Genomic DNA, 23,153 nt, shown 5'->3' on the forward strand with positions numbered 1-23,153 from the left:
ATCATCAAGTAAGTTATTTAGGAACAAGAGACCATTTAAGAAAGGTCACTTGGATGGTGACTCCAAATGATCTATTATAAAAATTATACTAATGTTTTTGAATTCGGAAAATAGGTCATTTGTCCAAATATTTTTAATTCACGGTTCAAATGGACGAGTAAAAAATAGTTTGGATGAAATGGTCAAAAAAAATAGTAAGAATGAAACTGGATGCATTATGTGTAAATTAAAAATAAGAAAAAATATTTGAAAATGGGCACGATGAAACTGGTTACATCCTTCCTATTTTTACATTTTTGTCCATTTAAACAGTATCAAAATCTAGCTATCCAGTTCATCAAGGAATTGATTTTGGGCTTTTTAACCAATTTTGTGTTTCGAAATTTCATATCTTTTATCGCTTGACAAAGATTCAACTCGAATTACGTTATAAAAATGACTTCCTTTTCTTTAAACCGTAAGTACCAACGATTTTACCACTGTATTATAGTAGCATCACCACATATATTACGGTAATATCCGGTGTACCGACATTTTTTAATCGGATGTTTAAAAATCTAAGATGTGTGTCACTGAAAAGCAAGTTGATTAGAGACAATGCAGTGACGTACTTGATTACCATTTACACTGAGAAGCAATGTAATGTGATAAGATAATGGGTAATCGAGCGGCTTATAAGTTAAATCACGCATTTGACAATTTGGCCAAACTTGGATGGTGACGATGATAGCAAGAGCTTGATTGACGACGAAGAAGGAGAAAGAAAGATATTTAAATCTGATATGATAAAACCAACAAACACAAAGATAAAAACCTTATCCAGGAATCATCCTTGGCTTCTCTAACACGTGTCTTTTACTTGGAGGCTTAAGGCGACGGCTAACACCATCAAATGTCGTATAGCTCACCTTTCTTCCTTCTCATTTATCACGAATGTCTTTAAATGTCCGAAACACCCTTTATCATATTTCAAACGTATGGAAAGTAGAAAAGTCTTATACGGGTATATAGGTAAACAATGTGTAACGAATTTTTCCAGTCTGACGTCCTTAAACTGTCAGTGATAAATACGCCTAAAAAACGATGACACCGCCACGGCCACCTATATAAATTACGATTCAGTCCTCATAACATTTATCCATTAACCGCCTGAATGGTCTATGATTCTTGAAGATACTCCGGAATTATGTTAGAATATCAAGGGTTTATTTGGATTTCTAAAATTTTGTTTTTATCCAATTATCTTATCTTTATTTAATGGTTTCTAATACCTTCTAGTAATAACTTTTACTGAATATCTTATTAAAATAATTTTAATTTTTACTTGAATTAAATTTTACTCGTCGGTTTTTAAAAATTTCTCTATAAAAGAAAATGGCCTTCGTTCATTTAATTCCCCTCTCTCTCTCCGTCGAGAAGAAGGAATTAGTAAATTTCTTTCTTTGATTCTCTGCTTCCACTTGAAGATATCATATCTCTGTGTGTGGTTGGTTTTAGGATCATGTTTTTATTCAATATTGACATGATCGCATGAAAAATAGAATTGAATCCACTAAACATTTATAAATAGTCAGAAAAATCCTTAATTAGGTATTGAAATTGAGCTCAGAATAGTTGTTTATAGTGATTTGAAGTGAATCTTCTGTAAAGGGGAGCTGAGGATTATCGATTACGATTGTGTGATTTCGTTTCAGGTAACATTTTTGATTTCTGATTTTTGTACTGTATGAATTTGTTGTGTTTTTGCTGCTTTTAATCTGCTGAAAATGCTATTTTAGCTTCTGATTACATGGAAACCTAATCGGGATTTCGTTGTTAATCTTAAAATCTGAAGTGTTGTTAGTTGTTATAGTTATAGTTCTTTGATTTACAACAATTTTACTGGTGTCACAATAGTTGTGATGTTGACCAAGGGGAAATTGTTTTTTTATGTGAAGGATCTTGAAGTAGGTGAATATGGCAAGTCTACAAGGACCAGTAATTTGCCCAGCTGTACGTGCAAAACAATCAGGAGGAGCTTATACTTTACCATTAAATGGACCTGTAATGAGATCAAAGACTTTGAGAAATGGTTTTCTTGGATTTAAAGGGAATAATAGATGTGGGATCAAGTTGCAGCCAGTTTCTCATCAAGTTCGTTTAAGGAAATGTATGACGGTTCGATGTACTTTCAGTTCATCGTCAGATGGTAATGGTAGTACTGCAGAGAATTTTAATGAGAATGATGGTGAATATGTCAACTCCAGCATAATGGAAGCTGGTATGATGCTTGTCAAACCGAATCAGATAACTCTTGTAACTTTTTTAGGCCACTGTTATTATTGATTTTACTTATATGAGTTTCAGTTGCTAACTAGTTATAATTGTTTATTTGTTTCTTAGGTACTTATATGTGAGTTGATTAACAGAACTGATGACTGATGTTTTTGTGTGTTTTTGTATGTAGTTGAGGTGAAAAGCGGAGCAGATGGTTTCATGATCAAAATGCGAGATGGCAGGAATATGAGATGTGTTCACAACAATCCTCAGGGTGGCCATCTGCCAGATTATGCTCCACATCCTGCGATTGTACTCAAGATGGAAGATGGAAGTGATCTTTTACTTCCAATTATTGTTTGTACGTGTCCACTTTTCTCGGTGCTGTTTTCTTGGTGTTTGGCACTACTTTAATGTTTGATAGCTAACAGTTCATGGTTTGATTATGTTTGCAGTGGAAATGCCGAGCATGTTACTTATGGCTGCTGTCCGCAATGTTCAAATTGTATGTTTGATTACTTCACTTTTTTTTCTTTGTTAATGGTGAATTTTACTCTTCCACGAGTTATTGATCATACCTTTCAAGTTTTATCATGCATTGAATTTTGAATGTGTTGATCTTTCTGCAGGCAAGGCCAACTGTATATCAAATAATTAAGGAAATGATTGACAAAATGGGTTACGTGGTAAGTTTTCCCCCACTCTGATTCATGTGACAGCTTTATCTTTGTAGTTAATTTTGCTGTTACTGTTCTCTTATTATTAACCTTCCATGCATTGGTTGGAATATGAAAACTCAGAACATGCTTTTTGGTGCTTTTCATCTTACATGCTAATTGCGGCAGTTGAAGAACGCTATAGAGATGCAGGTTTGTTTTCTTCTGTTGGGTGTTGTTTTCCATTTATTGACTAGAGGAACATAGACTCTTGCAACCTTTTCCCTTTTACTTTATCTTCAATACACAATAGAGAATAGACACGTAGATGAAAACTTTGCCGTTAGGTGTTAATGGTCCTCTATCGTGAGCCGTGCTGTTATTAGTTGCGCTCAATTGCAGAATGTTCCTCGCATGACAGACACGAAATCTCATGTATTAAGATCTTCGCCACTTGGTTTTTAGATTCTTTTGTGGAGCATTAGAAATGATGTCAAGAGTTGACCGAATTGTAAACAGCTGGCTGAAATTCTTTCCCTCTGAACACGCAATGAGAACAAGAAGGTGAAATGTGTCCCTTACGTAGGAGAAATCTTCCCCGTAAACATTTAAGAAGCATCCAGTGTCCTGAATAGCACAAGAACTCTTAGTTACAGCTGAAGTCACATCCTTGCCAACCATTTAACTGATTTACAAGCTGTTTTTAGATGACTTAATGACTTAAATTTAAATGTTATAAACGGTCAATTACAAACTATGACAGCTGAGTTGGGTCAAGCTAAAACCAGCAGACCACCCCTCTAGGCTGTGGCGAGGTCCTCCCTTCATACTTCCCGTGCCATGGAGTATAGCATAGAAAATAGTAGATAATAGTACATGCAGTTGTGTTTTGATTAGTTAATTATGGCAACTTCTGTTGTAGACCTGTTTGGCAATGTCATGAACAGACCAACTTTGCGTGTATGTAATGGTGGCATCCATCCTCCTTAAAAGTACATGCACGTCGGCCTTGGGGTCACTTGAGTTGGTTATGTTCTTGTTTTCTTATGTTATCTTATGGTTGCACAGCTCAATGGCGAGATAAGCTTAGCCAACTTCGTTCCAAGAAACAGAAGTGGGTCTGACACAGGTACATTTCATCCTTAGTTTTGACACCATTTTTACCGTTTGAATATGTGGCTTTTGCTAAGAAAATCCATTCTCTATGTTTCAGAGTGTTATCATGTTTGTACATAACAACCATCTATCAGTCCGGACAAGATTCTCTAGGCATCTCTCTGGTGGAAGTAGTAGTAGTCATTATCTCTCTGGTCCCATGTATGTAATATAATAATTTGTGAATATCTGTATAGGTCTATGGAAGTTACTCCCTGATTTATTAACTTTCTTCTGCATGGTATATTGTTCAAAATTTATGCTTCATCTTCTTAAGTTTGGCAACTATGTCTTGGTCCGTAAATCCCAATGTGCGACGCAAAGCATGTGTTTGGCAAGTTGTTAGGCATGACACGAGTGTCTTCCTTGTTATAAATGAGCATTTAGTTAAGAGGTACTAGTATAGCATGCATGCGCGATGCGCCTGTCATTCTGTTAATCCAAATTTTCATCCAATAATTTTCCAATTACAATACCCATTACGATACCCAATTTTCATCCAATAATTTTCCAATTACAATACCCATTAACGCAAAATGTTCATCCAATAATTCTATCTTACTCTATAATTTTAAAGGCCACAACAGGGGAACAAAGACTTGCGGGCCATTGCCACAGAGGTGTAGCTTCAATCAAAAAACATAAAAAGCGAACTTCCATTACTTGTGCTGTGTGCCGTTTCTTATGATTCAAAAATGATAATAGTGGAGAATTTGTTGGCCTGCCAACCTCGAGAATCATCTTAATAATATCTTGCCACATCAATTGCTAAAGGATTAGACACTGTTTTGGAAGCACAGATAATGGATGCCAGCAGCTAATTTCTATACCTCTTCAATGCACCTGAATGAATAAAAGCTTGGTTTACATTTGATAGGAGGTCAAATTGACATGAATTTATTAGGTGACGTGGGAGCATTTTATAAAGCCATGATGTTTTCAGTTAAACATGGCCAGAAAGCAAGAACGAAGTTTGGTTTTAAACACCTTTGTTATGACTGATAACCACCTGACATCTACTGCATTAACCATCATGTCGGCCTATACCTAGCTCGCAAATCTTATCTGTGAGGCATCCTATTTAATGAATTAATTAAAACTACTTTTACGACAACAATTTGAGATGTAAAAGTACATACCACGTCAAGAACTCCTTTTGGGTTAACTAAATGCCTTTAGCATAGTATAAAATTATTGGATCCATCATCCTGAAATTCACTTATATTTAGAGACCAAAAAAATGGAACACATCCTCAAAATAACATGTTAAGCTGCAATTAGTAAGGCGTAATTGAAGCAGCAGCTAGTCACCTGTTTCCTTCCATCCATCCTGGAAAAGGTTCCTTGTAAGTACTTTCAATGACACTCGGACGTATTATGGCTACAGGTATATCCCCTCTCATACTGTTGATCATCATTTCTCCCATGGCCTTAGTGAGCACATATGTGTCTTGCCAACCGTAGATCCTCGCCCTGTTAAAATGACAAACCAATTTCCGGTAAAGAATGAGCATTATTAAAGAAAAAACCTTTAAGGAAAGCCTCCCTTTCGTGTGTTGTCATTGAGCTTTGTTTGGCTCTCTCAAGAATTCGGCGCTGCTGTAGCTCATGAGCTCTCTCCTGTGGGTCCAAATCATGGCGACATTGCCTTTTCCTTTCATTTATCATATCCATTTTCTCTCGAATTCGAGCTTGCTCTGCAATTCGAGGACTTCAACGGAGTTGTGGTATAGTGTTGTGCTCCGTTGATGTTTCTATCAACTCTTGAATTCGAGTTTGCTCAATGATTCTAGCGCTACGACGGGGATCAAAGACTTGTTTGCCTTCCATTACAACAAAGATGTACTGCCTGGATCAAAAATCAAAAAATAAAACTTTTGTTACTCATGTTATGTGTGGCACAAATGTATAGTCTGAACTAAAAATCAAAAGAGATACTGAATTTCACCATTGTCAAACGAATAAATGAGGTTTACAAATAAAATCAACAAACAACTGAGCTAGGAGGTTTTGAAGTTCACAATTATATTACTCATGTCCTGTGTGGCACAAACATGTATAGTCTGAACCAAAAATAAAAAGAAACTGAAGTTCACAATTGTCAAACAAACAAATGAGGTTTATAAAAAAATCAACAAACAACAAAGCTAGGAGGATCTCAAGCTCACAATTGTCAAGGACTTGTTTACCTATAACTATCTGAAATGAACTAACATATGCAACTTCAGTGAACATTCAATTAAACTTAAGTTCAATCTACCAATTTCATCATTCTCAGCTCACCAATCATTATTCTCGATTCAAAGCTTCACCTAACTCAATCTCTGAAAACCATTAACCAATTGTACAGTACACCCCATAGTAGCATCAATCTGAATCATCATAATCACTCACTGTCAATTCCACTAACCCCTTTCTGTAGCCTCCATGCAACAGAGCAACATCACACAAAACTGGTTTGGCTTCATCTCCCATAATTCTCAGTGCCACAATCACCACCACTATGTCACAGCATAACACCATCTCCATTCTTTTAAATTTATCTCTGTCACAACCATTGTGACTGAAACTCAACATCATCTCAATTCTCAACTGCCCTTAAACTCAAACCTATTAACTCATTACTCATTACTAAAGATGAACCCACCTAAATAAAACCCAAAATTTTAGAAGTAAAATTCTTTTAGAAGTAAAATTCACAAATTGAATTCAGTTTATCTGGTTTGAAAGTTACTGCGAAGGGAAACGAAAATTATAGTATTATTTTCAATTTCGGTAACCTGAATTTCAATTTCAGTACCCAAATTATATCATTTGAAAATCCGTGACTGGAATTCCCAAATTTAAATGAATTAGGTTATACGAATTTGACTAACCTGTGATGTTAAAGTCTTATATTTCCGTAGAATGAGAAATGGACAGCAACTGCAATGGTTGCTGAAATTGGGAAGGCAAAATTCGAAATTTAGGGAAAAATCATAAGCTGAAAATTGGTGATTAAGGAAAAGAGAAGAAATAGACCAACATGGATTCAATCTTATTGTAAGCCTTCGATTTTCCGTAGCCTTCCTTCATCTTTCATGGTGGAGGTGGAGGTGTTTCAGATATCTCTTTCATGGTGGAGGTGTTTCAGACGCAAAGAGTTTCGAGACAGAAGACGATAGAGAAAACGAAATTGGTTTTCTATTGTTCAGTCAACTTACGGTATCACCTTTTGTTCTACAGTTTTGACCGAGAAATAAGTAAGGGTAATTTTGTAAAAGTGGGTGGCCACGGTTCGCATGCGCGATGCGCCTGCCACTCCATTCGCGCTATATGCGCCTGTCGCTCTAGTCTAGACGCACGTGCAATACCTGCCGCTCTATTTTAGACGCAGCGCTATGCGCCTGCCGCTCTTCTACCTAAATAACAGTTGGCCCATGAACCAACCAACAAACACTTCAGCAAAACCTTTACCGTCGATCACATAAAGTATAGGTGAACCTACCAAAAACTTTGCTGTGCTGATTATATAATTCCCCGCATATATTATAGCTCTGGTTTACAAAGGGTGGTGCATTTCAGAGTAAATTTTATGCATTATAACATGCTCAGGGTCGAGACTTTATAAAATTGGGTAAAAAATGTACCTACCCAAAAGGATGTAGTATATGTATATGCAAGGTGATAATACTTGATATTGAAGCAGAGACATCTTTCCACTGAACATCGATAATTCCCACATCAACTGTTTTTAATCATAATATCACACTTAACTTCCGTGATTGCAGCACTCACGACTTCTATAACAGTCCGTAGGTCCTGTATTACCTTCTATCAGATTTTAGTATGTTTTAGTTGTGCAAGAGCTATGATCCTGCTGTAATACCACCTCGAACAATGGCGGATCCATTCTAGCTCCGCCGCTGACCTCGAAGTCATGAGAAAAGAAGATTGCGAGCATTAAGATTAAGAATTCGGTATAGAATTTGAATCTATAAACCTGCAAAAAAATGCACTGAAATTCAGTTCTCCAGAAAACATAAAATTACTCACACAACAAAAAAAAATGAACTACATTTACTCCACAAACTACGATAATAGAGTCACATGCAATAAATTCATGTATAAATCAAAACAAAGAGTGAAGTAATAAAGACAATCATCTTGTGATCCCTACTATTGTATGACTGAATACCAATATTGCATGCAAAAACACCATCCTCTTCTGATCATTACCTATACAATGGTCGTGCCCATATCAGGTGCATGCATATCATTTTATGTTGCTTCTTGGTACCTTAAACATTATATACCACCAAGTTGGCTGCTTTCCTGAGTTTCCTATGTCTACTAAGTTTCGTCTGTTAGCTGGCATCCTAATGGTTGGCTTTAGAGTTAGCTCTAGAGTTCATATACCTTCCAAAGTTTTCTCAAGTTGGTTTGATTTAAATCCTTGACTATTGTGGCCCCATAAAGGAAAACTCACTTAAAACAGGGTAAAATCCATAGAGTGAAAATTGCTCTTTAATATGTTCCCCACTTTCTGCTACATACTTTTCAGTGATCCCCATTCGTTACTTTTGTCTGAATGTTAACAATGATATCCATTGACGGGGAAACAAACAAATCATCATCACAGTTATCAGTAAGAAGTTTACACCGACCAATTGTACATTCCAACGGTGCCAAAATAGGTGTTAAATGTTTTTGAATTTTCTTTTTTTTGCTAAGATTTAACAATTAACCCACAATAGCAGTTTGAGTCATGGTGCACTAATATATAAACCCCATTGTGATATGCAGTTAGACATTTTATGTCCGTCTTTATAAGGGACAAATCTTCTTTTGCATTCATAATTTAGCCATGATACAGGATCAGCGGACGGTTTCAAACCAAATAAAGTTAAAAAAAAAAGGGAGCAAACACCGGTTGGTAATTCTACTAATTGAAGCATGGATATATGCAATCACACAAAAGATAAGATATGCTTCAAAAAAAAAAAAAGGTTAAGATAGAGGAATTTGGAAAGAAGAGAACGTTTACCTGTTTCAATTTTGTGCTCTCAAAGGTTCTAGAGCCGGGCACGAAAAATCTCTTGTCAATTGAAATTTCCTTTCGGCATACAAATAGCAAGCCTAGGTGCAGGGCGGAGCACCACTAAGGTTTTTATGCAGATTCTGCGCACATTACAGAATATAGTTATGGGTTAACTCTCAAAGTTCAGCTAGCTCGATAATTCTCGGACTTCAACGTGGATGAGAACATGAAGCTTTACCTTTTCATCTACAAATAATTAAAAAAAAAGAGCGAACTAAAATCATTCAGATGGTAGAATCAAAAAAGAATTCACTAACTATAATCAAAATAATCAACACAACCCAATTCATCAAAATAATCCCCATATCCAAAAATCACAAACGCATACAACAACAACACCATTAATCAAAGATAAAGAAAATTTTCGGCAAAAATCAACACAACCCAATTCATCTATTTTTCTATCAACATTTCAAGGAAATCAAATCAATAAAAACCTTTGATTATAATGAATTTTAAGACATAGAACGAAGAAATTCAGACATAGAGAGGGATGGAAATGGATACCAAAAGGAAAATGATAACCAGCACCTGAAGCTCGAGCTACCTAGTACAAAATTCATTCGGAATTTGAAGCTTTGAAAGCTTTATAACTGGGCTTCCAGATTTCAATTGAAATCAGGGATTTGGGGACGAAAAGAAAAAAAGAAAGAAAAGAGATGAGATGAGAAGAGATTTAATGAAGTTGCAGCTGAAGGAATCGAAATTGAGTTTGAAGTGAAATCTTATGTTTAAGTTTCAACTGATTTCAATTCGTGTGGAAAATGGGGTTTCAGTTAGGGCTGTCAACGGGTCCGGGTCCTCCCGGGTAGTACATGGCCCAGAACCGGATCCGACATATCAGCGTCGGTTCCGGGTCCTAGCGGTTCCGGGGCCGGTTCCATAATGTGTTGGCCCAGAACCGGACCCGGTAAAGGTCACGGGTAATTACCGGGTCCGGGTACCCATCGGGTAAAAACACAAACTTATATCAGATTATCAGTTATATGACTTCCCAAGTGACCATCTTTAACATACATACAAAAGTAGAGTAAACTTGAGCTTAGAATCCTTAGATTAGGAAAATCAAAGTTACTTTCCTAGCTATAAGTAAGAATCTGCCATTATATATGATAAATATTAAATACAAAAGTTAGCAGACATGTTTTTAGCCGATAACTGCTCCATCAGTAGATTCAGTACCTGCCTTAATGGCTATAGTCTGTCGTATTATAACCACAAAAGTTGACAGACATATCATTCTATAAACTGTAGAAGCCCCAAAAGATAAATGTATTTTTCCTTCACAAGTACATATACAAAAAAGAAGGATGTAGTTCGCGCACTTCGCATGTTCTTTGGCTATGCCTATATAATATATATATACCAAAAAGAAGTTCCAACCATCATATTTCCAATTGTTCCTGCAAGAGAAACAAAAACAGTTGATCATATTCCCAATTGACCAAACAGAAGCAACCATATCACAATCAAAGACCTTGCCTGTGATTTAGTAATTTGCTCCATAAATCTTCTTTGTTAGTATTATTCATTAGGGTTATCTGATCATACGTATACAAGAAAACTATGAAATGCTGAAGTAATTCAGAGGGTCATTGTAGCAAAATATGTAAGAGGATGATTGAAAATGAATATACATATATACACAGTAACAAGTTTCTTGTTTCTACTCTTTTCATGCACTTTATCTTGTTTTGTTTTTCTACCTTTATTTACTTTATCTCATCTAATTGGAGACCTGGGTACAGGGTGCATATTCCAAGGTTAGCTGGTTATTTTACCTTAAATTGATACTCAGTCAGTTAGACAATGTGCGATGTTGCATCATCATCGTCTGACTCGAGCTCCTCCATTGCCTCCAAAAGAGTCTGAAGTGAAGTACTACCTAACCCATATCCCTCATCTAACACAATAAAATAGTTAGTTGACGTACAAGAACCATAGTAAATGAATCACTAACTAAAATTGATATAATAGCAAACATGAATTGAATATGTTACTTACTCTTCAGCGCACTTCTTATCCAATCTTGTGTGCATATCAGAGCTTCAATTGTTTCTGGAAGCATTGAAGAACGAAATTTATCTACAACTCTACCACTGGTGCTGAAAACAGATTCAGAAGCCACCGATGACGCAGGAATTGCTAATATATCACGAGCTATCACTGCTACAATTGGATACATTGGTCCATGAAATTTCCACCACCCCAAAACATCAAAACTAGAATCATTCAGATCAATACCACTTCCTTTACTAATAGGGTGAACATCAGCTGATAGGTATTGCTCTAGATCTGTGCGAACAACGTCATGTTGTGAACTTTCTTCCAGAAATGCCGTCAAACCTTTCCTTCTAGAAGTAAAAGAACTTTGAGAAGATAAAGTACTACCACTACTACCAACTGAATCTTCCATGTTCACTTGATTTGTCGAAATGTTTGCTGAGTATACATGAGCTGAAGAAGCATAATTTGTTGCATATTCATTATACAATCTTTTCAAGACTTCCATAACTTCTAACTTATTCTCCTCGCTGTTACCAGGATATATTAATGGGAAATAGTAATCCAATAATTTCATTTTAAACCGAGGATCTAAAATGGAAGCTATTGCAAATGTTTTACTAGTAAGTTGCCAATATCTTTCAAACTTTTTCATCATATTCACTGCCATTTTTGAGATTAATGCATCATCGGAATCACACCACTCACGAAGTTCTAAATACAAAGAACAAGCAGTATCAAAATAACGATTAACTGTCACGTATGACGTACCTGAAAAGAGAATGGTGACTTCATAAAAGACCTTCAAGCAGATTGAAAGACTACTTGCATTATTCCAGTCTTCACTCGTTGGAGCAACATTAAGAAAATCAGGTTCAATATTCCCGAACCGGTTAAATGCTTCCCGAAATAGAAGTGTTGTTTCAAGCATCAGATAGGTAGAATTCCACCTTGTATCAACGTCTTGAATCAACTTTTTATCAGGAGCATTGACTTGCAAGAAAACTTCTTTAAATTTTTGTTGTCTTTGTGGTGAACCTCTAATAAATTTCACTGAATTTCTAATTTTCTGTATTTCTTCTTTAATTTGCAGCATCCCATGATCAACAATAATGGCAACTACATGAGCAGAACATCGAACATGGAATAATTCCCCATCCAAAAGTAATCCATTATCTGGTTTTAGCTGAGCAAGAAGTTCACTTACCACGACTTTGTTAGTTGAAGCATTATCCAGCGTAATTGAAGCTATCTTCCTATCTATATTCCACTTGTACAACTGCTCCATCAGTACCTTTGCAATGTTAACTCCTGTGTGTTGCACATCCACAGCGTTAAAAGATAAAATTCTCTTCTGAATCTTCCATTCTTCATCAACATAGTGAGTTGTCAAAGCCATATAACCTCTATTCTGAGTGGTACAAGTCCACATATCAGTAGTAAGGCTTATGCGACTCTGTACCTTACTAAAAATATCGTACAAATGCTTCTTTTCCATTTGATAAATCTTTATGCAGTCTGACTTCGTAGTGTTCCGCTTCACAAGTTTAATATTGGGTTGTAATGAAGTCAGCACCCTTCTAAGACCAATGTACTCTACAAATGAGAAAGGGAGTTCATGCAAGATAATCATTCTTGCAATACAATCACGAGTTACTTCTTGGTTAAACTTAAAGTTGTAAGCAGCTACTGACCCATCTTGTGTTTCACTAGCTTTCAAGAACATTTGGTTAATTTGTTGTTGTGCTCCTTTGTACGCCATACAACTATTTAGATGTTTCCTCAAACTGCTTGTCCCATTTTTGCTCTCCGTACCAATATTCCTCTTGCAGTGCTTGCATTCTCCGTGTGTTTTCCCTTTTATCAATACCTCTTGAAATTCAGCCCAATACTTTGAGGTTCTTTTGCGTTTACGTGTAGGTGACGGAACCACATCTGTTGTTGCCGCTTCTATATGATCAGAATCACCAGTATCACTTGACTCACTGGCTACAGTTTCTACTTCTTTCGGCTCTGCTGAGTTTACAACTTTACTCTTCTTTGCAGCCTTCGAAACGGCAGCTTTAGGAGGCGGCATACACGGGGATTTCGAAACGGTAACTTTAGTCTTCTTTACAGGAACACAATGATCACCAGCACTACTTCCTGTTTGACTTTTCATGTTGCCTCTGCAAGGAAAACCCAACAAACATCTGTATCAGCCTATCAGGTGTCATAAAGTAATCCATAACAAATTTTCAGAATCATAAAAAATTGCCCATTCACCAGTAATTCAAAATCACTAAAGTAACACCCAATACTGCAAATTAAAAAATTCTTTCCTCTTGAGTAAGAAGAAACGAAAGGGGTAAATTCAAAACATCCATTCACCATTCACAGATTCAATAATAACATAAACAAACAAATTAAAACCTAAAATATCCAATTTCATAGACAAAATGTTACCATAATCATCATCATAATAATCCATGTTTTCAAAATCCCCAAATTCATGAAACCCTAAAACGAAAACATAACTCATAACAAAGAAACCCTAAAAACAATATAATAATAACCTGAAGAGAGGATCGATGAACCACCAATCAATTAATCAACGTTCTGCATAACATCATCAGTAGTAAACTTGGTACCCTTATCTTTATCAGCAGCAGCTCTACCTTTGGCCTTACGAGTTACGATCCAAGAGCGACTTCCTATCCTTATCAAGTCTGAGCTTAGTAATAACAGTATAACACACTTTGAATCTTTGATGGATTAAGTGATTAACGCCAACATTAACAGTAGATCGGATTCATCGGAACGGGTGGTGAAAGCTCTAACTACTTCTGCAGGCAGAGGCAGGAGAAGAAAGTAGATCGGAATGGGGGCGAGCTTCTCATCCTTTCCTTATATATGACCTAATTTCGCTGGGGATTTTACAAAATTAACCTTTATGAAATACCCGAATACCCGCGGGTACCCGACGGGTAGGATCCGGATGGACCCGTTCATAAACGGGTATATATGGGTAATTACCCGCCGGGTCCAAAATGGTTAATGGGTCCAATTTAAGGACCCGGAACCGGACCCGAATACGTCGGTTCCGGTTCCGGACCCGGGTAATGGGTACCCATTGACAGCCCTAGTTTCAGTTCTTTTTCTGCTGATTTTCGGAAGTAGAAGGAGAAAATAGATCGAAGGGGAAAACATGTTTTCCGCATATACCCCTTCAATGTTTCAAATCTACGAATAAGTAGGCACATATTCGAAAAGGAAACTTTATTGTTTGGTCCTAAGCCCACAAAGTTAGTTATGGTAGGGTCCAACCGGATTTTTTTTTTATTTAGAGGTCCAAAATTAATTAAAACACGGAAATGACCATAATACCCATTGTTACTAAACGTGTGTGTTTACACGTTCATTATATCAAGTACATATCTGTTACACTGATTAGAGCTGGCAAACGGGCGGGTCGGGGCTGGTTTGTTACGGGTTACACGGGTTCGGGTTAACACGGGTCAAAACCCGCGGGTTGATATTCTTCACCGGTGGTCATTTCATCAACCCGCACCCGTAACGGGTTAAACCTGCGGGTTCACGGGTTAGCTGGTTTCTGCTTAGTTTCCTCTGATTTCTGGATCATTTCCGATTCCGACCACATTCAGGCCATCAAAAACTCCTGCTCCTGCAACCTAACATTCATCTAATTCATTTGACATTTCCATTCAATTCAATTTCAATCAACAGATTACAGAATACAGATTCAACAGTCAGTGACTCGGTGTCGCACCGAAATTAAAAAACTTAATGAAAGAATCAAGAAAATTGCAAAACTTAATAATAATTTGACACTAGTTTTGCATCATGAAAGGAACACAGAGTCACAGAACACAGATACACAGTATGCTAAATACAGTATGCTAATCATTGTAGTTTAGTACTCATCAGTCAGTTCATGATATCTTCAAAAAAGAAAAAAAAATCTTCGAAACCGTAGTAATACCATTGTTTGTAACTTTGTACTTTGTATCACCAAGTGCAACAATAAAGATATTAATAACCACTTCCTGCACAAAATGTATATTGTGGTTAATCAAAAAAAAAGTGATAACTGTCCAAAAAAACATCTCCAACATCTTTTTTATACAAAATTTGGAGACACTGCGATAACTGTCTGTCCAAAAAAATTCTCATTTTCCATGTCTATCTTTGAGTAGCTCCAACTATTCAATATGAATCTGTAATTTCAAGCAAAAATAAATCAAGCAAAAGAAAATATTCAAGTAAAAAACATGGAATTTGCATAATTACCCCGCTTTATATTGAAGAAGTACGCATACTAATTAGACGCATAAGAACTTACTTCCCCATTCTCATATGTCCTATCCTCCACTGCACCAAGTTCAAATCCTAATACATCTTCTCCAATAATCCCATTGTCTTCATCCATATCTTCTTTTCCTACATGGATAAAAACAATCAAAGTTATGTATGAAATTTACACATTCAACTAAATGAAGTATTACTGAATTACGCGGTGCCACTTAGGCACACTTACCAACTCCATGTTTCCAATCACGAGTTGTTATCAATGCCTCATCATTTTCAGGTAATAAAGAACTGCGAAACCGATCAATTACTCTTCCACCAATGCTGAATGCAGATTCCGAAGCGACGGTTGAAATAGGAATTGACAAAATATCCCCTGCCATTCTTGAAAGTACTGGAAATCGTTGTTCCTGGGCTTTCCAATACATTAGGATATCGAGCAGTTGATTAACAAATCCATATTTCTCGCTAAGATATTGATCCAACTCTGACAAGTCAGATTGCAGATCACCACCACTTTCCTGTGCTGCAACATATTCCTGCATGAAACAAGTAATAAGTGAGTGCAAGGAGTAAGGACCAGTTATCTTCTATAATGAGGAGGACATATAATATAACTTCATAAAGTTTGCACCAGTTTGAATACCAAAATTACCTGGATCCACTCACTTCCTTGATTGGCAGAATTTGCACCCGTTTGAATACCAAAATTCTGAGTTCCACTACCAGAAGCTCTTGACAAGGTTTAATACTCATTATAAAGTTTTTTCATATCTTCACGCACATCAGAAACTTTACTTTCTAATTGTCTTACATCAGGATACAACTTGGAATAAGCAAAGTTTAGATACTTCAGTTTCAATCTAGGATCTAACACAAGTTCCATAGCTAATATAGGACTTAAGTTCTCCCAATAACTGTTAAACTTTTCTTGCATCTCTTTCACCATGTCCCTAATGAATTCAATTTCATTTGTGCTTTCTTTTTTTAATAACACCTGAACTTGACAAACTCCTTCAAAATATAGATTGGAGGTAGGATACTTACTACCAGAAAACAAAGTTGTGAGATCATGAAACGTCTTGAGGAACTTTGTGACCACTTCAATTTGGTCCCATTCTTCGTCAGTTGGGCAGTTTGTATAGTCTGAATCCACCTCCTTCAAGTGAGCGAAAACACTTCTATACACAAGACAACTGTCTAACATAAGATAAGTTGAATTCCATCTGTATAAAAAAAAGTAATAAACATTCAATGAGTATATTATAAACAATAATACCATTCTTTAACTGTATAACAAAATAAAAGTGGAAACCCACCTTGTCTTAACATCTTGACGAACACCCCTTCTTACTGCAGACATTCCTAAAGTATCAACAATGTCCAAGAATTTTTGTTTTCTTACTTGGGACTTTTTAAGCGACTTCACTGACTTTCTTAACTTAAGCACAACTGGATCAATCTTCACAAGTCCATCTTTTACAATAAGAGCTAAGATGTGAGCACAACAACGCACATGAAAGTATTTTCCCTTGTTAAACATGATCTTCTTTGCAACAAGTCTACTCTGCATAATTCTAGCACAAGCTCCGTTATTTGCAGCATTATCCAAGGTGATGTTGGATACTTTTCTTCAATTCCCAAATATTCTATCATTGCAAATAGCTTGGCAGAAAGGTTTTCACCTGTATGAGGTAGTGGAACACAAAGTTAAACTCCCAGTCCCGATTAAGTACTTCAGTTCACAATTTCACATGTATGAGGTGGTGGAAGATCTCAAGAGTCAAGACTCAAGACTGAAGTAAAATATCACATGCACATAAAATAAAAGATCTGAACACTCAAGTAAGTGCTTCACCTGTATGAGGTGGTGGAAGTTCACAAAAATTCAGTAGATACTTCTTTAGTTCCCAATTTTGATTAACAAAGTGGACAATTAAGCTTATATACCCTGTAGTCGTAACAGAGGTCCACATGTCTGATGTTAGACACATCCTACCTATAAGGATTACACATACATATCATCAAATCTTATCATAATTAATTACGATGCGATAAATTAGATTCAGATGAGTCAAAATATTCCTAGCTATATGATCCAATACAAAATGTCTACTTTTTCCTTGTGCACGAGTGATAAACACCTGATGAGTAGTTGCATCTATTCTACACAGATATTGATGAATGTAAAGAACCACACAAGTGTGGAGAAGATGTTATATGCAGCAACACGCTGGAAGCTATAACTGTAGTTGTCCACCAGATGAAAAATTAGAGATTAACGAGCTCATAAACTATTGTACACCTGACGAACAAAGACTTCCAGCTGATCAAGAAAACAAACGAAGACTCGTATCGTTGTGATTGAATCATCAGGTAATATATAGAGTATATGATAATGATTTTTCATTTAGATACAGTTTCTAACGCGATGTACATTTACAAATGAAACTGAAGCAAATGAAACTGAAGCAAAAGCATTTCGAGAGAAATGGGATCAAAACTGAAGCAAAAGCATTTTGAATCGTACCTGGAGCAAGTTTCAATATGTTTCGAATAACTTCTTTTTGTGCATTATGTTTTTTGACGATATCGGCTTTCCCAGTATTCCTTGATATTGGTTTAGCATCCTCATTTAGATAAGCACATATGTCCCTAAATTCTTTCCACTCCACCAAATCCAATGGGACATTTCTTGCAATGAGTAATTCTGAAATAAGATCCCGAAACTTCATCTGATCAATTTTGCGTAAGCGGGAAGACAACTGGCCATTCTTTGAAGATAAAATCATTTGCCCTATGTCCTGAGAATGACGCTCACGGCACTTATGCCTTTTCATAGATGAGGTTCCACCTTTCTGGCTATCATATTTATATCCCACTTTACAAGCCTTGCACACTCCCTTCTTTGATCCATCTTTATATTTAATGAGATCAAAATATTCCCAAACATCAGATCTAAGTTTATGTTCCTTTTCACCTGAAACTGGTGCAGGTGCACAATCAACAGTTGTAGAGCCATCCAAAGGATCTACCATCTCAACATCATCATCCTCACCGTCACTACTCATAACATCGTTATAATGAGTTTGTTCTTGTACACTTGACATCCTGGAATCTGGATGGAGCCACAAAGAATAGGCCAAAGACACAAAAATCAGTACATTACTTACTAGTTACTATTATGGTTAAATAACAAAACACTCACAGAATTCAAACCAATAAAGGAAAATAACTTGGACAAGAAAAGAAAAGAAAATCCATCAGATTGTTACTACTGTCTACTATCATGGTTCATGGACTAACATCAGCAATTGACTTGCAAAATGACTTGCTGAAAACCATAAATCGTAAGTGCCATTTAAAAATCAGAGTCAGAAAGTGCTGGTAATATAGATAAGTTCATAAAGTCTAACGAAACTCCTTGGATACTACACCATATAGATAAGTGTTTTTCAGGTGTGCTCAAATAATATGGATCACTATATCTATAAGGCTTCAATTGCACAGCACAAACAATATGGATCACTATAGTACCTCTAACTCCTGCACTAACTATGACCTCACCACAACAACATCATCACCAAATGTAGTTTAACTTATCCATTCCTGCACCACTAGATCACTCAAAATACACACGAACAAGTAAATTCTTCATCAACATCTTCTCAGTCACTATACAACAACCCAACAGCCACACTAAAGCTATCACCATTACCATTTACTTGTCCAGTTCACTACAACGAACAAAGTTTTGTGTAATGATGTCAATACCCACTTCTAAAACTCAGTTTCTGTTTCATTCTTAATAAGTACCAACCTATGTAAATCAAAATAAACCTAAACCCCAATCAATACAGCTCCATTTTATATCGACATAATTTTAACCTCATAAGCATTCACATAATTTAATAATGAACTGAAGGCTATACTAATTTACTTACATAAATATTTACCTGCAAAATGACTCAATCATCAACTTTGGTCATTGATTGAGCAGTGAAAGTTTGAAACATAACCAATCTAAAGAATTATCAGACATGAATGAATTACATAACATAACCAATCTAGGATTAGAACTTAGCGATTACCTGTCCTCAACTCTGAATCTTCCAAACAAGATGAAGAATTAGCAGAGATTATTAACAAAACCCCAATTCGAAAATCTGAAAAAACTCAAAACTAATCGAATCACTATTTGCAGAAGTTAAGATGGAGAAGAAGACTCGTTGTTTTGAAGATTAAAATCAATTAGAAATCACATTAGTTGTTATGGTTGGGAACTTGGGATCCATGTTTCCCCCGCCTATTTTCTTCTACAACCAATATACAAACAACATAATTTTGGATACCATGAATCAAAATATATGAATAACAATAACATCCTAAGAAATTAAACAAAATAGAGGAGTTGACAGTAATTTCAGGTTGAAAAGGTCAAAACCAAAATCATCATATCTATGAAGACAAACATTAGTATCCATGTAATTTAAACATGTTCTGTGATGATCTTCAATTCATAAATATAAACATTGAAAGCAAATCGTTCGAAAAATTAAAATGATGAAATTAAAAAAATCAGAGATTCAGAATCTCTAAAATTGTTCTTCTAATGATCAGTTGATTCAGTTTACATAATAAAGATGAAGACTAAAAGATAAAGAGATGAAGAAGATACCTGTAGAGTGTAGATTCAGAGAAGAAGAAAGAAATCAAGCAGACTAGCAGAGATTCAGAGAAGATAACGCTGCTACTGCTAGGGCTCTTCTCTTCTCTTTTTCTCTTATGTTTTATTTATGCTCAGGCTCAGACTCAGACACGTATAGAAACTGATAGGGACACACGGCATAAATGGACTACGGGTATACGGGTTATATCCGCGGATTTACGGGACGGGCCGGGTTTATCCGTTCTCACACAAGCCGGCGTTTCTCCAACCCTAACCCGGCTTGTTAATACAACCATCCAAGCCGGGTACGGGTTTTCACGGGCCGGGTCGGATTTATCCGCGGGTTTTGGCTGGTTTTCCAGCTCTAACACTGATTATAAATTCGAGTACATATCTGCTACACTACTTATAAATCTGAGTACATATCTGTCGCTTTGCTTACAAATAGAACACGTATCCGCTAAATTGCTTACAAATTCGAGTATATATCTGCTGCTTATGAATTCGAGTATGTATTTGCTGCACTGCTTACAGGAAAAGTACATGTTTGTTAGAATCAATGATAAATGAACTAGACAACGTTTTACATCACATATACTGTAGGATCATACCAATTAATCTCTAATATTTCTTTAATACAGTATTAATCATAGGAAAATAAAGGAAAAACCTTTATATGCACTGTAAACACAGAAAAACTATTACAGCATTTTTCAAGACACCACAATGTGGTACTGGCAAAAACAAATAAACAATGCAGTTGCAGTTGAAAAATGGTGGCAAATAAGCTATTATTTACTTTCGTTATTCAATTGATGATATGAAACTTATACTTGCAATCAGTAATCACAGAAAAAATTGAGAAGCAAATGAGAAATTAGATTACATGTTTGAAAACGGGAGAAAGTCTGTTTCTTTTTTGGATATTATAACCCACCTATACAAATATTTTCTAACCAGCAAATTTTGCTGCACACTGCGGAAACATAAACCTGTAAATGGAGTAGAGCTGGCCAAGCAACGAGAATTCATCAAAAGTAAATGCAATTGATCTGCAAACACTAACCAAAACAATTGGTTAGGGTGTAATACAAATAAAGGGCATTCCTGAAAGCAATCAAAGCAAATCCAGGAGTTCCTTGCTAACCAATATATGACAACCGTTTCTTAAATTAAAAATTAGAATTTGTTCAATCCCAGTTAGGATAATAAACCTAATTTCTTGAAATATATTCTTCCATACACCTAAATTATTGATTATCAGTTGCCATAACTTGTTCCTGATAAAAAGGTGTCTTTATTCTTAATCTTAATCTTTTGGTATCAAACTACCATAGCACCAAAGTTTATATTGAGATAAAGGTGTGGTGAAGGCCACAGCAGAGATGGGTTCTAAGGGGAAAGGTTGTGATGACAATGAGAAACCAGTTTATTTTATTAATCATAACGTTCATAAAAATATTGAGTGACAATTAGCATCAACCCAGTTCACTATTTTACTGGGACCCCAACGAACAATTTTTATTTTATTTTTTCATAAAATGCAAAAGAAACATTAGATACCACTACCTGTTTAGATTGCCATCTCTTTCTCTAATGTGGCGAGCTCGTCTTCTTCCTTGGAGTTCTTGTTAAGAGGACGACGATTTGGTTGATTTACTTGTGGGACATGGACTGGAGGTACATGGTAAGTTGTTTCTGTATCAAGAATTTGCTCCTCCAACTCTAATTCTTCTAGTTCCTCGAGTTCAGTGATGAGTGCCTAATATTGTATATATTTATCCCTTTTGTTGGCATTTAACTCATCTTTTGTGCAGTAATTCTACATTTTATCCCATATTCTGTATTTTCATTGTTTTCAAGAATAAATATTTTTCTTACTTAATTTTGCATTTTTAGGTAATAAATAAAGTTTGGATGAATTGCGGAGCGGAATAGAGCAGAAAAGTAGTGAAAAGACGGGAAGAATTACGCAAGGAAGCCGCAAAGAATGGAGCGCACGTCCAAAAAGCTAGGAATGGGCTCAAGAAGGAAGAATTGTTCTTAAAGAAGATATGTTCTTGGCATACCCAATGCCCAAAACCCTCACCCAAGTCCATTTCCTATATCCATACCCGTTTCTCATGTAGCCGTCAGATTGGATCCATATCATCATCCAACGGTCGCTCCATCATCGCACATCAAACTCCGAAGCTCCCGCTTTACATCGCAACACCCATCTCCATCTTGGGTCGTCGTTTTGCTACATCCCTTCATCCGACGGTCGCTCCACGCTTACCTCCGTATCGCCGTTGGATCCACCTACCATCTTCCCATCCATCGCTTCTTGTCGCAGATCATCAAACCTCGCTGAACCCGCTCAACACCCTAATACCCCATTCTATACCCATTAGCCAAACACACCCTTCTCCCAAAACCATCGAATCCATCTTCTTCCCCTCTTCTGCAACAGTGACGCTCCCCACAAATCACTCCACCATCTTCTCCCACAAATCACTCCACCATTCTCCCCCCCAAATCATTCAACCATCACCATTCGAGCCATCATTCCCTACTCCTCTAGCTTTCTATAACATCAATTCCTCGATCTTTTCCTCTCACAGGAACCCTAGGTTAGGGGTTGATGAAATAAATGAGCTAGAAAAGCAATTAGGGCATGGAAGAACAAGAGAAGCATCAGGAGAAGGATTGGAGGCATGGGTCGACATCTACCAGTGTCAACAGTGATTAGGTAAATTTTAATAATTTTTATAAGAACCCTAATTTTTCTGATTTGGGAACTTTTTGGGGAAATCAATTGTACGTCTAATTGAAGCATGGGTTAGTCTATTAGGGTTGTTATCATAGTTAGGTAGGATTTTCTTTGATTTATTTTGTATTTTCACCAAACCCTAATTGGACTGATGTGGTCCTGATTTTTGGGGATTTTGTTTATTTGTATAAATAGGTGTTAAGGGTTGTGAATTGAGGGGGATGATCTCTGGACTAGCCAGTAGAGAATTAAACCAAAATATTATGCAATTCC

General features: G+C 36.3%; 1 protein-coding gene and 1 long non-coding RNA gene across 9 annotated transcripts; one reads left to right on the forward strand and one right to left on the reverse strand.

The window, feature by feature from the left end:
- The first annotated feature begins 1,422 nt into the window (after nt 1-1,422).
- LOC113288327 (bifunctional nuclease 1-like) lies at nt 1,423-4,352 on the forward strand. 3 transcript variants are annotated; one of them, XR_003330581.1, is made up of 8 exons: nt 1,423-1,694; nt 1,938-2,260; nt 2,447-2,617; nt 2,712-2,761; nt 2,886-2,942; nt 3,057-3,125; nt 3,981-4,041; nt 4,126-4,352. XR_003330581.1 is itself a non-coding variant. In XM_026537335.1 (8 exons), the coding sequence occupies exons 2-8, from the start codon at nt 1,957-1,959 to the stop codon at nt 4,146-4,148; spliced, it is 690 nt and encodes a 229-aa protein (XP_026393120.1). In that variant the 5' UTR covers nt 1,423-1,694; nt 1,938-1,956; the 3' UTR covers nt 4,149-4,352. The 3 variants fall into 3 exon arrangements, 2 of the variants coding, with proteins under 2 accessions (XP_026393120.1, XP_026393130.1); XM_026537335.1 differs by having other exon boundaries at nt 3,102-3,125; XM_026537345.1 differs by lacking the exon at nt 3,057-3,125.
- Nucleotides 4,106-9,859, reverse strand: LOC113288342. 6 transcript variants are annotated; one of them, XR_003330585.1, is made up of 8 exons: nt 9,655-9,859; nt 9,326-9,333; nt 9,094-9,227; nt 7,093-8,049; nt 6,944-7,004; nt 5,379-5,916; nt 5,207-5,275; nt 4,106-4,910 (listed from the first exon to the last, which is right to left on the reverse strand). It is a non-coding gene; the product is annotated as an uncharacterized LOC113288342 (long non-coding RNA). The 6 variants fall into 6 exon arrangements; XR_003330587.1 differs by having other exon boundaries at nt 9,679-9,688; XR_003330586.1 differs by lacking the exon at nt 9,326-9,333 and having other exon boundaries at nt 9,679-9,859.
- Between the last annotated feature and the right edge of the window lie 13,294 nt (nt 9,860-23,153).

This window comes from Papaver somniferum, chromosome 1, assembly GCF_003573695.1.
Source record: "Papaver somniferum cultivar HN1 chromosome 1, ASM357369v1, whole genome shotgun sequence".
Taxonomy (NCBI): Eukaryota; Viridiplantae; Streptophyta; class Magnoliopsida; order Ranunculales; family Papaveraceae; genus Papaver; species Papaver somniferum.